At 34.4% G+C, this 15997-nt stretch overlaps 1 protein-coding gene across 1 annotated transcript in view; it reads right to left on the reverse strand.

Annotated features, from left to right (window-relative positions):
* LOC106472098 (GRIP and coiled-coil domain-containing protein 1-like) overlaps positions 1-15997 on the reverse strand; it is a gene marked incomplete at its 5' end in the record, with an annotated part of 71842 nt that overhangs the window by 41587 nt on the left and 14258 nt on the right. Inside the window, one exon of the mRNA XM_013932730.2 lies at positions 2198-2386. Within this exon, the coding sequence (XP_013788184.1) occupies positions 2198-2386 (189 nt within the window). The remainder of the gene's footprint in view (positions 1-2197; positions 2387-15997) is intronic.

The following is a 15997-nucleotide window of genomic DNA, read 5'->3' on the forward strand; positions in this document are numbered from 1 at the left end:
CTGTCTGGATAACCTATCCAGAAATAGTCATCTTTTAAATATTCTGATTAGACATATAAATACCTAACTTACCAAAGTCTGAGCACCGATGATGTGAAATACTTAATTTTGCCACGTGTAAAAGACAAAGCCACACAAAGGGCACCTGAGGCACACCTACCACAGGTTTTACAACCAAGTGTGAAGTGTACAAGTTGAAAACTTATCACTGATCCACTGGGAGATCTGGAAGCAATATGAGGAGAGGAGGACAAATCTTTACCATAGTGAATGACATGGAGGCACAGCAACAGGAAAAGGAAAAAAAAAATTAGTGAAATCACCCTCATCTCAAACATACAGAAAAAGCTGAATATGCATCGTCCACTGACATGAGCAACCAACAAAAGGGTGTGAAAGGTGAAATCTCCTGAAGAGGTGTAGGGTATGACAGACGAAAATAAGGCATCAGAAAAAGAGTCTAAAAATGTCTTCTCCTTGATTGATTTCTTCCTCAGCAACATTGTCAGGTTGAAAAAGTGAGAAAATACTGGCCAAACATATGAATCTAGCTCCCTGCAAATTAAGGCTTGTACCTCTTCTGCAGATAAAGTCAAACCCAAAGTCATAATAGTAGTGTTGTTGAATGTAATGGGAACTACCATAGCCAATACATTGAATTGTGAATTCATATGAAGTTCTTGTATAATTTGGCAACAAGAAACAAATGCAGAAAAAAAAACATCTTTGAGCCAAATGAATGCAAACACAGTAAAAGAAAACTGTTGAAAAAAATTAAAATGGCAAAGAAGCACAATCATAAACAGTAGCATCATGCAAAAATACACAGATCTAAGCAAAGTTGTGCCATTCAAGAAAGTGATGACTGAGCAGGAATAGCACAGGGTGCTAGCTGTGCTAATAAAGGTGGCACAAAACTAATGGTGGAGAGTAGTCACACGATATGTACATGTTCAATACTGGCACAAAATTGGTGGGGTAAACTGGTGCACTGAGGATGAAGATATGTTAGCAATACTTATAGAGCAGATAGAAGATTGAGGAGGAGGTAAGACCATATTGGAATCTGTCATTATTTTTTGAAAATTTAATAAGAATGTACTTCCGCATTAGTGAGCAGCCTTTCAGGTTCTTTAAAGGAATGCAGCATGTTGCAGTGTGAAACAGTGCTTTACACCCTGAATCCCCCACTGAAACAGTTGAATGAATTGTGCTTACAATTGCTACCACTGTGGCATACAACTGCATACAAAAATACAATATATTTAAATAACAACTATCTGTATTATGACTACTAGTGTTCTCACTCCTTGGTATCAGAGAAAATGCTATTACGTTTATAATTTAGAAGAAATCACCGATGGGCTAAATGATGAAATACCAATTGTGTGTGAGCACTTACAAATAGTATCATGCCTGCATAATAATGTGACATAATCCACTGATGAAAATGCTGATTACCCAATTCCTCACAAAATTAATATCTGATCAGGACTAATCAAATTTAATTGAATGGGGAAATACAGAATCAGATCAGATATTTGTCCCATCTCAAGTTAACATAGCAAAGAATAATAGTAAATATATTCCAAATTCTTTCTAATTCATTAATATTACTTTCACATTTTAGGCTTCACTGCACATGCCACAACAAGCTGATTTCCATATAAAGTATGATAAATAAGGCAAACTTTAGGCTGCTTTTCAGTAAATAGAAGACACATGATAGTTACAAATGGAGTCCATGTATTATTTCACAATCAGGGCAAGCTTTATGTTTTTAGTGAGTTGTACAACTTTGACTTTCCATAATGTTCTTTTATTAGGGAATGTTTTTGGCTACCTTTAAAATGAATAGTAAATTTTTAACAATTATGAGATGCTATCCATGTATTGTTGTAGGATCAAGGCTTTTGGCTAGTTTTCATTAAACAGTACTTTGTGATAGCTACATGAAATCATTAATGTATGGTTGAGTGATTAAGGCTGTTAGCTATATTTCCAAAGATACAAATGACCTGTGTTTTTTTCAAATAATTTTTCAAACATTTTGTTATACAAATTTTCTAATATTCTATAAAATGATCTTCCTCACAATTATAAATTTATTCAGATTATGTGGCACAATCTTCAAATAACTTCCAAAAATGAAGAAAACATTTTATTTTGCCAATAAAATTGCACATATGGGATAAACCTTCATTTCAGTCATCTGCTGTTTTAGCTCCAGCAGTATAGGTGGTGTCTCACTGGCCTTTTCTTTCGACACATCAAGTTCTTTCTTAACTTTTGTGAGGTTACTCTTCAGTTCCTTAAGCTTTTTCTTGTAAGTTTCTACATTATTTACTTTTTTGTTTCTTTCCATCTTTTCCTCAAGTTCTTCACACTGTGAAAAAAAAATTTTTTAATCCTTTTTGACTAACCTTAATTAAACTTTATGCCACATTGGCAACAGCTTCCTAAATCTAAACGAAAAAATTTAGCAAATACATTTTTCTAAAAAAAAGAATACAAAATTAAATGCAAGTTATTTTTTTATTGCAAAGTTTTATTGCTATGAGAAAAAATGCCATATTTTGGCAATATGACTTGGACTACTCATTTAGAACTTTGCATCTTTTTTCAAGGTATGATGGACAAGGGTGAGGTGTTTGTAAATATCAAACAACCATTTAGAGTCTGTCTGGATAACCTATCCAGAAATGTCATACTTTTAAATATTCTGAATTAAATCATTATTTTCAATAATTAGGAATACACAGGTAAATTGATTAACCAGCCTTTACGCATGTTACAGTAAATAACACTACTTTTAATTTTGTAATACTGTGGAAGAAGTCACTTGAATGAACATAGCTATGTGTGTATATTTGCAATGTATATTAATTTAGACATTATAATGAAAATAAAATAAGCAAGCAGAACTTTAGTTTGGGCTAGTGCAAAAAATCATTTCCCCACCCCTATATGTTTTCACAGTATCTCATTATTCTTGCACCTATGTACAACAAGCTAGTATAGATGGGTCACATTGCCGTGAAAATCTGGAGAAATATTATATTACTATATTTTAATAATTAATATTAAAATTCTATGTGAAAAATCAAATAAAAAGTAACACCAGAACAGGAACCCCTGGCTAACAAGGTTAGTGCTTTATCAATGAGTTATCCAACAGCATAACTTAAGTCATCTGTCAATTTTCACATATAAAATATCTAATTACAACTATGATTGCCATACCACACAGAGGTCAAAATTTATGCTTTGCTAATTTCCTAAGTAAATCAAGTTTCATTAAGGGAAATCAGTAGAAAAGCTAGACATTTTGTAGGGGGAAATCACCGAGTGATTGCTCATTTCTCATAAATTTGCTGGAAATCAGACCAAAATGTTACTATCCCTCATCTATACAGAGATTATTGAAACCATATGACTCTGTTTTTCAATTCTCTTGCATTTTGTTCAAAAATTCATCTTTTTTAATTCCAAAGAGATAAATATAGGTGGTTTGGAAGAGCAATGGGAACATGCTAGGTGGGTGGCCACCTTTAATTACCAGAGTCACAATTTAAAATGTCTGGTAATTTTCACATATAAAGTCTTTCACTACAACTATGATCACTATATTACACAGGGGTAAAAATTTACACTCTTCCAGTCTACCGATGAAATCAAGTTTCATTAAGGGAAATTAGTAGAAAGGCTAGATATTTTGTATGGGAAATCACCGAGTGATCGCTCATTTCCCATAAATTTGCTGGAAATCAGACCAAGATGTCAATATCCCTTACCTATAGGAGATTATCCAAACCATATGACCCTGTTTTTCAATTCTCTTACATGTTGTTTGAAAATTCATCCTTTTTTCTTCCGAAGACATAAATATATGCAGGTTTGGCATAGAACTGAAACACGCTATATGGGTGGCCATCTTTAATTACCAGAGTCATAATTTAAAATGTGCAGTAATATCACGATCAGCTTTTAAATTTGTTTTCATTTCGAGGCAAATATAAATAAATAATTTCATCATTTTACCAATCTTATATGTTACAATTGGGTCAAAATGATTCATTTAAATGTTTCAACATGGGCTTGGTTAATTTGACCAACACATGGTCTCTTTGTACCGGTTTAAACTCTTTAGTTTTGATACTACTAAATTTTCATATATTTGTCCGTAAATAAATTGAGTCTTTACCAGTCTGAGTACAAAATGGTTTTCATGTTGAGATTAAAAAATACTTTTCTTCATCTCAAAAATCTTGAATTTCACATGCGTAATCTCCAAAACCTTCTAAATACATTTCAAATGCTTGTTTTCAGTAAAACTTTATGTTTTATCTGTTATTTTTCTACCCTAACTCTATAAAAGATTAGTCAATTTGACTGACCTTGTAAACACCAGAAAAAAAAAAAATCCAAAATAAATCTAAATTACCATCCTTTTCTTTCTAGAATGACTTCAAATGTAGTGTGAAACATTTCATTATTTTATTGCCCTTTCTACCATGTCTAACTACTGTTCATGCCATTATACGTTGTAAATCTCTTGGGGAATGTGGAGCTCATGTTACACTATCGAATTACATTACCCAAGAGATACTCCGAGCTGCTCATATGCCTTGTGAAACATTTTTATTATATTATTATTATTATTTACTTCACCTAATCTAGCCTTAACTAACCTAAAGAGATCTGTATTTTTACATTTTAGTTACTTTTATAATAATAAATAAAGAATAAACATCAAAAACAAGAAATAAAGTACTTTTACACTAATGGTAGTAATGCACAAAATAATTTTTATTTAATTAAATAATACACTAAAGAACATAGAATAATAACATGCAAAAAGCAGACAATTTCCCCTAACTATCACAATTTTTCTGGCTTTCTAACTATGAGACAAGAACAGTTACAAATTCATCCAAGCTAGTCGTTATCTCTTCCGTGAGAACAAAGCTTGTACTAACAGAGAAAATGATAATTCTCCATTCAGAAAACAAGATAATACAATATGTCATTTGATAGATGAAAACTCTGGCTTTCTATTGGTTATATATAACACAGAATTAAACATAAGAGAGAACTATTAACAAATCCTGAAAGAGAGGATATGACAGGTGGGTATGGCAAGAGAGGTCTGAAGAGGAAGAAAACCACGATCTGATGCAAACAGTGAGAGATGAATGCATCATGGGTAGTCCACATGCCTGATTGAAGAAGTACCTTCAAAGGATGACAATGATGAAACACCACTGAAAAGGTAAGGTATCAAATTTGGTGAGAAGACACTCAGAACAAAGTACAGGAGGAAGACAACAAAGAGGAAGAAACCAATCAAATGAAGAGCCAAACCCAACTGGTGAAAGAGGAAGGAGAAAGAACACAAACAGAGGATGGTTACGAAGGAAGAAAGAGGTTGGAATGGACACCATAAAAGATAGCCATACAGGCAATATAACAAAGAAGAGCACATATAGGACACAGATGTCAATCAGGACAAAGGTGTGAAATGGGAGGAAAGGAATGCAGCTAAATGGAGAAGTTATCCTCACGAGCTGCTGAAGTGTTAAGGAGGAAAAACAATCCACAGAAAAGAGAAGATATGTAGAAGGATGATAAGTACATGAAACACTGATGGCAAATAATCAGACCTCCAGCATCCACAGGCAAATAGGAGAAGGAAGCAAGATATATGGGAAGGTGAAACAAGGAGCACTGGGAAGGTAGGCAAAGTGAGGCAGTGCAGGACCACATTAATATCCCCATCTGGAAGGGCACTCTGCCATGGAAGATGACAAATCTGGAAGGAACACATCCACAGGTAAAGTGCACGAAATGTAAATACCTGTGAGATCGGGAAAAACGAAATGTGTGTGGCAGGACCACCCAAAAATCCAAGACCGAGGAGACAGAAGATTCCTGATCCAAAAGTCAAGACAGGAAATATGCCTGATGAAGAACAGGGGTTGATCAGGGGAAAACCCTGGACCTAGAAACCAATGACAGAAAGATTCCATTTGTGTTGAGAAACTTCCATGTAAGAACTGGAAATGACACAAGCCTGTAAAAGACACTAACTGTTGAGAGAAGCAGAATTACCTCGCCAATGACCAGAGGAAAACCAGGAGTTAAGAGTGAAGACAGGAAGGCCTTGATGAAACACCTATGACTGAGGGTGGAAAAGATGGGATGGAGACAGGGGAAAAAGTAACAGAGGAGGAAGTTGGAGATGGAAAATCCATGGAAACCATAGTTGGGATGGTCAGGAAAAAGCCATCAGAAGGACTGAACATGGAGTGTCAAGGATGAATGAAATCACCTGGAGAAGAAGGAGAATGGGAAGATATACAAATGTGTGGGTCCAATCCTGGCTGAAAATGTTGATAGTCAGAGCAAGAAGATGAGGAACCAGAGACCAAAACCAAGGCAATTTGTGGTTAAGGGACATGGCAAAAGCCTCATTGTGAGGAGTACCCCACTGAAGTCAAAGCCACTGGAAAAAGGATTGAGACCACTCCATTAGATAAATGTTGTCTGGACAAGAATATAATCCATGACAAGAACAAAAGTACCCTGAACATGACATGCAGGGATAGGAATATCAGATGTGTGGGCCCAAAAACATATGAATACAGAAGGATGGAGAATGGGTGCCATCCTGGTGATTGAAACAAGCAACCACTGAAGAAAAGTCTGAATGGTTCATTACCAGAGGATTTCTGGCCATATGGAGAAAATGAACCAAAACATGACCTACAGCGAGAAGCTCCAGGACATTGATAGGATGAGACTTGTCAGCCACAGACCAAAAACCCTGAATCTTCCAGTTGATCAATGCACATCTGTATCCCCAAACAAGTGCATCTATGAAATGTGGAAAAACAGATGAGAAAGAGGAAGCATGACACCCACTGACATGCGAGTTATATCTGACCACCAATGCCAATCAATTACAAAGGTAAGAGGAAGGCTTATAACAGTTCACAAAGGGTCCCTGTAAAATTCCCCTGGTCATGAAAATCCCACAAAAGAGCCCACGTATAAGCCTCACCTATGGGGATAAGAGCTACCATGGAAGATCATGTCCCCAAAAGTGATAGAACTTCACAAGCGGTAATCGAACTGAAAACCCACTGAATGAAATTGAAGAGGAGAAGGGCAGTCCTGACTGAGATGTGTGTGGAAAAAGAAAAACACCCAAATGGCCAAGATATTGGATAGGTCGCAGTAAGGACTTCTCATTACAGCCACCTCCAGGAGCAGCTGATAAGGATAACAGTCGGACTCCTGGTCAAAACAAGCAAACAGTAGCCAGTTGATCAAAGAAAGAGGAAAGCGCAACCCAAGAGCATATAAGTGATGAACAAATGCTCTGAATGCTCGACAAAACATATATAACTGAAGGAATTTTAAAGGGCAGTGTGCAAAACTAAGAAACGACCCCATGGAGAATAAACTGAAGAGAAGGTTGTGAGTGATGAAATATCTAGATATGCAAATAAGCATTCACACCATTCCTCTTTGTAATTAATAAACCTGAGAAAAAGTCCTCCTAAGGGCGAGAAACAACTCCTAAGTAAAATGGGGCAGATTGAAAATGAGGCAGGACAAATCTAGTATAGGCTGCCAGTATTCGGTTTGGTGTGAGGACAACAAACAACTTGGAGAAAGATGATTAACAGGTGCAACTTTCTGTAGAGTCAGAAAATCGTGTACTGCTTTGGACAGATGCAGGCAGGCAGCAGGGTCCCAAGTCATGGAGAAGGAAAAGGGAACCAAGGACAAAGAAGGTGGAGAAAGAAAGAGTAGGACAAGTACCTCTGATAAAAACCTGAAGAACCCATAAAACTGTAGTGAAAGATTGCAAAAGGGTAACAATATAATATAGTCAAGCTCTCACTAGACCAGAACCCTCTGGTTAGTCTAGGGTAATGTTGATGACATGCCCATCAACATTGAATAAAACAATAATATGAAAAACTCCTGGAAGGGACAAGTAGATAAGGACCAGGACAGGAAAGAAATAGGAGCATGTCATGGCTCTAACTGTGACAAATGTGCAACCAAAAAGGAAAGGGTCAAATGTTGATGCAAGATTACACATGAAATTCCAAAGTCTCAAAAACATGATCAAAAACATATCACCAAAGAAAAAATACAGAAATCCCAAAAAGAAAGAGGAGGCAAAAATACCCAGGACAAGGTTGCATCACGACCCAGAAAATCCCAACTGCAGTGAAACGTGTAAAGCGAGAGCCAAAGATGACAAACAAGCTAATATGGAGATAATAAGGAATCATAGAAAAATGGGAAATTGGATAAAGCATAACATACCTGAGAAATCATGTCGAAAAATGTCATATTAGAACTAGCTGATTCAGCAGCAGGGGCAAGAAAAAACACTGCAAATTCTGTTGATGTAAAAAGGCTATCAAATTTTCATTGGCCCGAACAGGTTTGGCTTCTTCAAGAGGATTAGTGGGGCAAGTTCAGGAGAAAAAGGCTGGCCCATATATCGATCAATCTCATGATGGATAATAGCAGAGAAATCCAATAACAGGTATCCCCCACCTGCAGCCTGTGAAAATAATGCTAGCTACTCTACATCTAGGGGCTCATCCTTTTTATTGTACCCACTTTCATAATTTCTGGGATTGAGTTTCATAAATATTCCATGGTTCGGAACACTTTCTGGCCATAGTTTTCTTCCAATTGGATGTGCTCCTCTGTTTTCCATTCATATATGCAACATCTTTCTACAATGGATGAAAACTATACCTACTTCAAAAGTGGTGCAGTTCCCCACATCAGATTTTAGAATGTGACTGTCTCATCTTAGGGAGTGTCCTTTGGATGCTTTCAAAAGGTGCTTCTTTGTATTCCTTGCACCGGTCCCTCCACCTATTCAGTGTGGAATTCTAGCTAATATGTGAGAAGAGGTAATGTACCATATCAGAAGTTATAATGTTCCTTCACTGAAAATGTATTTCCGATAGGTACTTACCTCCTCCCACACTTCCCACCCTTCCTCCCCACTGAAAACTGGTGCTTCCATCTTCTGCCAAAAATCAAAGTGATAATTCGGTAGAATTAAATAGAAGGAATCACATGTATCAGGAGAGTATATTGCACTGTTATTGGCGGAGGTTTAACAATATGATGATATGAATGAGACACACATTGGAATCAGTCAATTCCAATAGAAGGAAAATAGAGAGCTTGTGGCATGCATAAAACAAGTTTGCATATAGATAGCAGCACCAAATGATAATAGCTATTTATGTGAGTGGACGTATATACCATATCAGAAAAAGATTCACCTGTATATTGACTATTAATAGTAGTCTTCTATCACATTAATAATATAAGCCAATTTTGCTTTGGTACAATATGTAGGCTAATGTCTAAATTTGAATTTAAAGTTACCTGCAATATCACATGTTCAACTGCAACTACCTCATACGATTTATTAATTTTAGCTGAGCCTGAGATTATTCCTGGAGCAAAATTCATGCCCAAATCTGAGAAAATCTCCAAGGGCAAACAAAGGATTATCATCAGCTAGTAGAATAAATTAAGAGCTTCGTAAACCAGAATGAAAGTTTCAGACCAGCTGGTAGATAGGCAGACCATGGCTTAAAACTGAACAGGATAAAATATGGTGTTCCTATTGTGTAACACATTACAATACATTTGGCCATGTAAGAAAATACAGTGATGCTTTTCTCAAGGGAACAACAACTACGAAGCTGAAAGTCATCAAAATGCATTAATCCAGTGATTTTCACAGGTGCTGTGAGGATGCAGCTTCGCAAAAAAATTACTCTGCCTGAAAAGTGGCCTATAGTTAAATCAGCTTCAAAACTAGATGAAGCCAACAAAGAAATGACGTTCAAAAAATTTGTGACTGCATTCAAAGTTGCAAAATGCAATCAGACACATAAAGCTTTCATTGGTGATCTTCAGGTTTTAGAAAGGAGTGGTGGAGCTCAGTGTGTTAAAATTACATCAAGGTATTTATCTGTTAAGGCTTGTACAGGGTTTATAAAATTAATTGCTCAAGATTTGAATGTGATTTGGTAAATGATATTCAAAGCAGCATATTTTTTTTTCTGTATTATGCAATGGTGGTACAAATTGTGTATATGTGCTACTTGAAAGATTATAAACCTTGCACTGTATTCTTATGTGTAGAAAATGTGGAAAAACCTGATGTAGACAATATTTTTGATCATTTGTGCAACAGTTTGAAAAAATATTTACGAGTGGATGATTTGTCAGATTTAGTCTCATTTGTGGCTGTTGGAGCTGCTGTGAATTTTGGTGTTGAAAAGGAGTGTATCAGAAATTCTTGAAGTTTCTACCAGAGACTGTTGGTATTCATTGCATGGTACACAGATTCAAACTATCATTGAAAGATGCATCAGAAAAGTCAAGACTGCTGGTTCCACAAATATCCGAGTTATTACAGTTTATATATAAATTTTCCTCAGTGCACAAAACTTCATTGAAAAAATACCTGTGAGACATTTAACAGCATATTTTTATCTCCAGGAAATGTTTACGGAACAAGATGGAGAAGTCACCGAGCTTGAGCATTAAGTACAGTGCTTAAAATGTAGCAACCACTGGTGATACATACAGCCCAAGTCATTGAAGAAACTGAAAGTAAAATTGCACAAGTTTATGGCAGAGCATCTAAATTAAGGAAAGATATTTGATTTGCTCATGTACATTAGCTTGGCGCTACAATAAACTTTTTATATCATGGCATACTTCCCATCTAAGATCAAGGCAACAATGAAAACACTAAAGCATTCCAATGTGAAGGAAATAAAGAAATCAAACATAAACACTGCAAGGGCTGATCTTACAAATTTAGATTTCCATGGAGAGTCTTTGTCACTAGAAAGAGGACAAGTAGTCGAAAGCACAACTGACATTTTGGTTAAAGATCTGAACTCTTATTTTTTATTTTCAGGAGCAATTTATTCTATTCAAGAAAGGTTCAAAGATGTGCTTGAAAAAGAAGAAAATATGTGTAAGAAAGCTCAGATTTCCAAAGTGAAATCTTAGCCTAAAGATAAAAAGCTTTAGATAGCTTTGGTTTGTTTGTTTGGAATTAAGCACAAAGCTACACAACGGGCTATCTGTGCTCTGCCCACCACGGGTATCAAAACCCAGATTCTAGCATTGTATATCTGCAGATATACCGCTGTGCCACTGGGGGGCAGATAGCTTTGGTCAAGATGAAGTTGAAGCCTTGGCAAAGCATTTTAGAAAAATCATGGAGAAAAAAGGGTTTAATCCTGCATTATGTATAGTCAAATGGGACCAATTCAGAGTACTGAGCAGAGTATTGTTAACTCAAGAAGGAGATCTACCTAACATTTGTGCTTTATTACAAATCATACTTGTTCTAACAGTCAGTACTTCTGATGCAGAAAGAGGCTTTTCTGTAATAAAACAGATCACAATAGACTGAAGAGCCTCTTTGTGATCAGATTCACTCAGCCACTTCATGGCGGTGAAGTTGAATGATTATCAAATTGGCACATATAATCCTGAAAGTGTGTATGCCAGATGGAGGCTAAGAAAAAGGAACCCAGACATCATCAAATATATACACAAACAAAGGGTCCAAGAACAGCAACTGGACATATCAGATATGTCCACCAGTGACATAACTTCTAGTGAAATGGATTCTGATGAGAGTGCTTGAATTTTGGTTGTGAACTATTTTTTGTTGGAATAATTTAGACCTAGTTTATTTAGTGAAGCCTCCTTTTTGCTAGCTCTAGTCAACAACATTTGCACTGTTGAACAGTTTCTCTTTCTTATGTTGGAATTAGACCCAGGCCATTCAGTAAATCCTTCTTGAAGTTTCCAGTTATATCTAGTTAATAACATTTACAAAATAGTAAATGCACTAACTTAAAGTGATATGATAAATATTTGTTCTTAATCTATTTTAATCTACAAACTCCTTAATCTACAGTTTGATATTCTTTTATTTTTGATGACATTATGTGGATTATGTAGTTTTCTGTTTTAGCCAAAATACTGATAAACATTAAGAAATAGTAACCTTCCATAGTTCTTCCATCTAAATGCAGAGCTATAAAAAAATGTACTGTTGTTACATTAAAATTTGAATGCATGTTAATAAATACATGGAGTATTGCACTTTCAACCCAATTCCATAACTATTTGCATTCTTAATATACAGTCCTATTATGTTAAACAGAAACTCCATATCCAATAAATCTACCATGTTATAGAGGAAGATCTATTTAGTGTGAGGGAATTAAATTTTCTTAGTTGATTTCCCACAATCATGTTTTTAGAGGAAAATCATTGAAATGTGAGGGAAAGTGAACAAAAAAGATACTTTCCTATGAGAGAAATTAAATTTTTGGGAACATTTTACCCCCTTCCACATTATGTTAGGTATAAGGATCAAATCATAGAAGTCTATCACAGAGTTGCTCTCAAAATTTAGTAAAACAACTATATTATTAATGTATGTCACTACAATTAGCATCAAAATGTACTTTGTAATTAAAATTTTTATATAGTATAAGTTCTAATTTCTTAATTTCAAAAGAAAATATCTTAAAAATTCTCAATCTTCACTTTTGTTGTCACGTGACATGAGAGCTCTTGATTTTCTTTTTCTAGTTAGTATAACACCAAAATTCCAACACATACATCATCTTATTTTATACACAATAGGAAAGGAAATGGGTTTTAGTAACTAGGTATATGGAGTGGGGTGATAGGTATAAAAAAAGCAAATAGAAAAGACAGGAGGTTCTTATTTTATATTCTAGCTTGTCAATATCGGTAATTGGAGTTCCTAATTTGTAAGAAACTAGACTTTGTATTTGGATATCACACACATCTAATTTGAACCAATGCTGCATTCAACATACCATGTAACACACAAAAAATTATATCTAGGTGTGTTCTTATAATATTTAATTTTAAATTAAGAAATTAACTAATGTATAATACTAAAATTTTAATTATAGTCTACAATTTCACACCAAATTTATTGACATAAATTCATAAAATACTAGTTAAAAAAAATTTTGAATGTAAGTCAACAAACGCAATAACATGGACTTTGACCTGTGACAATAGGGTTAATAAACCTCTTCAGTAATACTAAACTTAACCAATGGGGAATAAAATATAAACTGAGAACTAGGTACACGGTGTGTACCCATGTGTACCCCCCATTTCCATCACTGATATACACACACAATCTATAAACAAATCCAAATTCCAATGTACAGTGTCAGCATTCCAACATCTCCATTTACTGAGATATTGAAAATTCGATGATTAGGAACCCACTTTGAGACTAATAATGGCTGGAGACGGCTTGAATGGGTAATGAAGAAAAACTTTAATATAAGTTTAACATAACAGCAAATGTACAACGTTTCGACAAGGTTTTGTCATCATCGTGACCCATTCAAGCCGTCTCCAGCCATTATGAGATATTGATATTTCCTAACTCATGAAAGAAGTCTTGCCCATTTGTTCTCAATTTTCAAGGCAGTTTTCAAAACAAGATCACATTATGATAATAAAGTTAGAAAAAACGAACTTTAAACTCCAAATAATTATAAGAAAACGTTTATTTTAACTGATGTTTCTTTTTTAACACAACTCATAAACTTTGTGTTCTTTTAACTTTAAATTTTGTTTCCTAGCAACTTTTATTTTCCAGCTATTTGTTTTGTATTAATATAAAACATTTTGTAATTATCTTAATTTTTGTCAAAATGTTAGTGCAGCTATATAGTTAATATCATAACTATAATATTAGGACAATAATAATATTCTACATATTGACAAAAGACATTTTACAGCAGACCTGAGAAACTGAACACCACAAGCAGTAATATCAAACAATTTTATGCACTAGCCCTGAAGAAGCTCGAAAGGTGAAACACGAGTTAAAATAAAAGTTCTCTTGTAATTATCTGGAATGTAAAAGTAGTTTTTTTAACTTTATTATCAAAATGTGTAAATTCCTCCTGTATAATTCTGAAACACATCACATTACTTGATATATTTGTAATAACTCTTTTAAACTTGGTAACAATTATATGTCATAAGATGTCTTAATTTTGTAACTAAGTGGTAGGAGATGTTTGCATTCACAGCATTTAACATTTTTAATAACCTAATTATACCTTAGAAGGATGGTTTAAAATATAGTTGATTTTGGACATTCTATTTTTTGTTAAATTATGCATTATTTATGTTTTAAAATGCATATCTGAAAATTGAAATATTTTCTTTTCTTGCAAGAAGTTAGAAAAAAATTCTAATAAAGCTTAGCTTGTTTAGCAACAAGTAAAGAACTTCATGAGTGTAGTACATCTGTGCAGTAATGTGATTCCCTTGCAATTCATGCATATGTGAACTATATGCCATATGTGCCAAGCAATAAAACTATAAAATTAATTATAAACTATATGTGAAAAGATAAACAGTAAAAACTGTAAACAAATCAAGTTCCAACTGTGTAAAGAAGAAGAAAAAAGGGTAAGTTCATTTTACTTCCTATCTTTCACAATTTCATTTCAATTTCACTGTATTGATAATTTAGCTGCAGCTAGTGTTAGGTACAGAAAGTAACAGATAAATCTTTCACCTTAAAAATATTCTTGATATTCATTTATGAAGTTCTGCATATTAAATACGAAAACAATAAGATGAAAAGAAGTATTTTCATTTTTAGCAATGAAAATCACCTTGCACTCAGACTAGTCAGAATCTGAGTCAAACTGACTCCATAAATGCACAGAAAAAGTTTCAGCAAAAATACTATTAAAAAAATCTGATTTTTATGTACAGCAGGTTTTTAATATTTATTAAAAGTAACAGCATCACCATATTCCATGAAGATACACCTAGTAAATTCAGAGTTACAGTACGTATAACTTCACAGACATGGGGTCTGGTTCAATGGACCAATGTCACTCTTAAAGGGTTAAACACTTCAAAATTATAACAAAATATATGCCCAGACACTTAGCACAAGCAGATTTATTGACAAAACAGTCAGAATCATAGCAAGCACTATTTATGCTTAATATTCATTATATTTCATAATGCTAAACATGATACTGAAGACAGAAGTTGTTTAAAGACTTTCACTTTCAAAAAAAGATGAGAAGCAGGAAAAACGACCTTAAATCAGGCCCCAACAAATCTTGGGTGCCAAGTTGCCATGGCAACAAAAAATTTCATCCTGGCGCCCAGTATTTTCTCACATTTTATTCTCATGTAAGGATGTGCCAAATAGAACTCAAATCTAGAACAATTCTGGACTCTTGGAAGTCCAGAACTATTTTCACATTCTTTGAGTCTGAAATTGAACTTTGTTTCTAGAATTTGAATGGCAGATTCAGCACATCATGTTTTTTCATGAATGAAGCACTGCAGTTGCACAACACATTACTAATTTTGTGCCATTTTGTTTTTCTTCTTTCTCTCAATTCAGCCAATCATTGCACATGTTTAGACTCAGACGGAACCAAAGGCAGTTAGTTCAGGCAATACTATCAATTGTTTGTTGATATCATGTGATCATTAGCATGAACTCATAGCTGTGAAAGTAAATTAATATAACCCCATTTCTCAGTACAAACAGTAATGAAGTTAGGTTAGGCACACCAAAAAGCCTTTGCTTAATGATGTACAGTGTTACAGTGATGAGCAGATTAGACCTATTCTGAAACAACCTGCTTGGCCTATCAATATTTCAGTGATTATTTTTATTTTAATTTCATTCTTTGCAAGTATCCACCCAAGTTATAGTTATTTAGTTTACTATTTTAATAATTAAAGACATTGAAGTTTAACTTTAATATATGTTTATCTCTTTCAACCCAGGCTGAAACTTTTAAATTAGTAAGGGAATGTTAATGAAATTTGTCAGTTTATCAGTAAACATTACAAT

Source organism: Limulus polyphemus, unplaced genomic scaffold, assembly GCF_000517525.1.
Source record: "Limulus polyphemus unplaced genomic scaffold, Limulus_polyphemus-2.1.2 Scaffold117, whole genome shotgun sequence".
Lineage (NCBI taxonomy): Eukaryota > Metazoa > Arthropoda > Merostomata > Xiphosura > Limulidae > Limulus > Limulus polyphemus.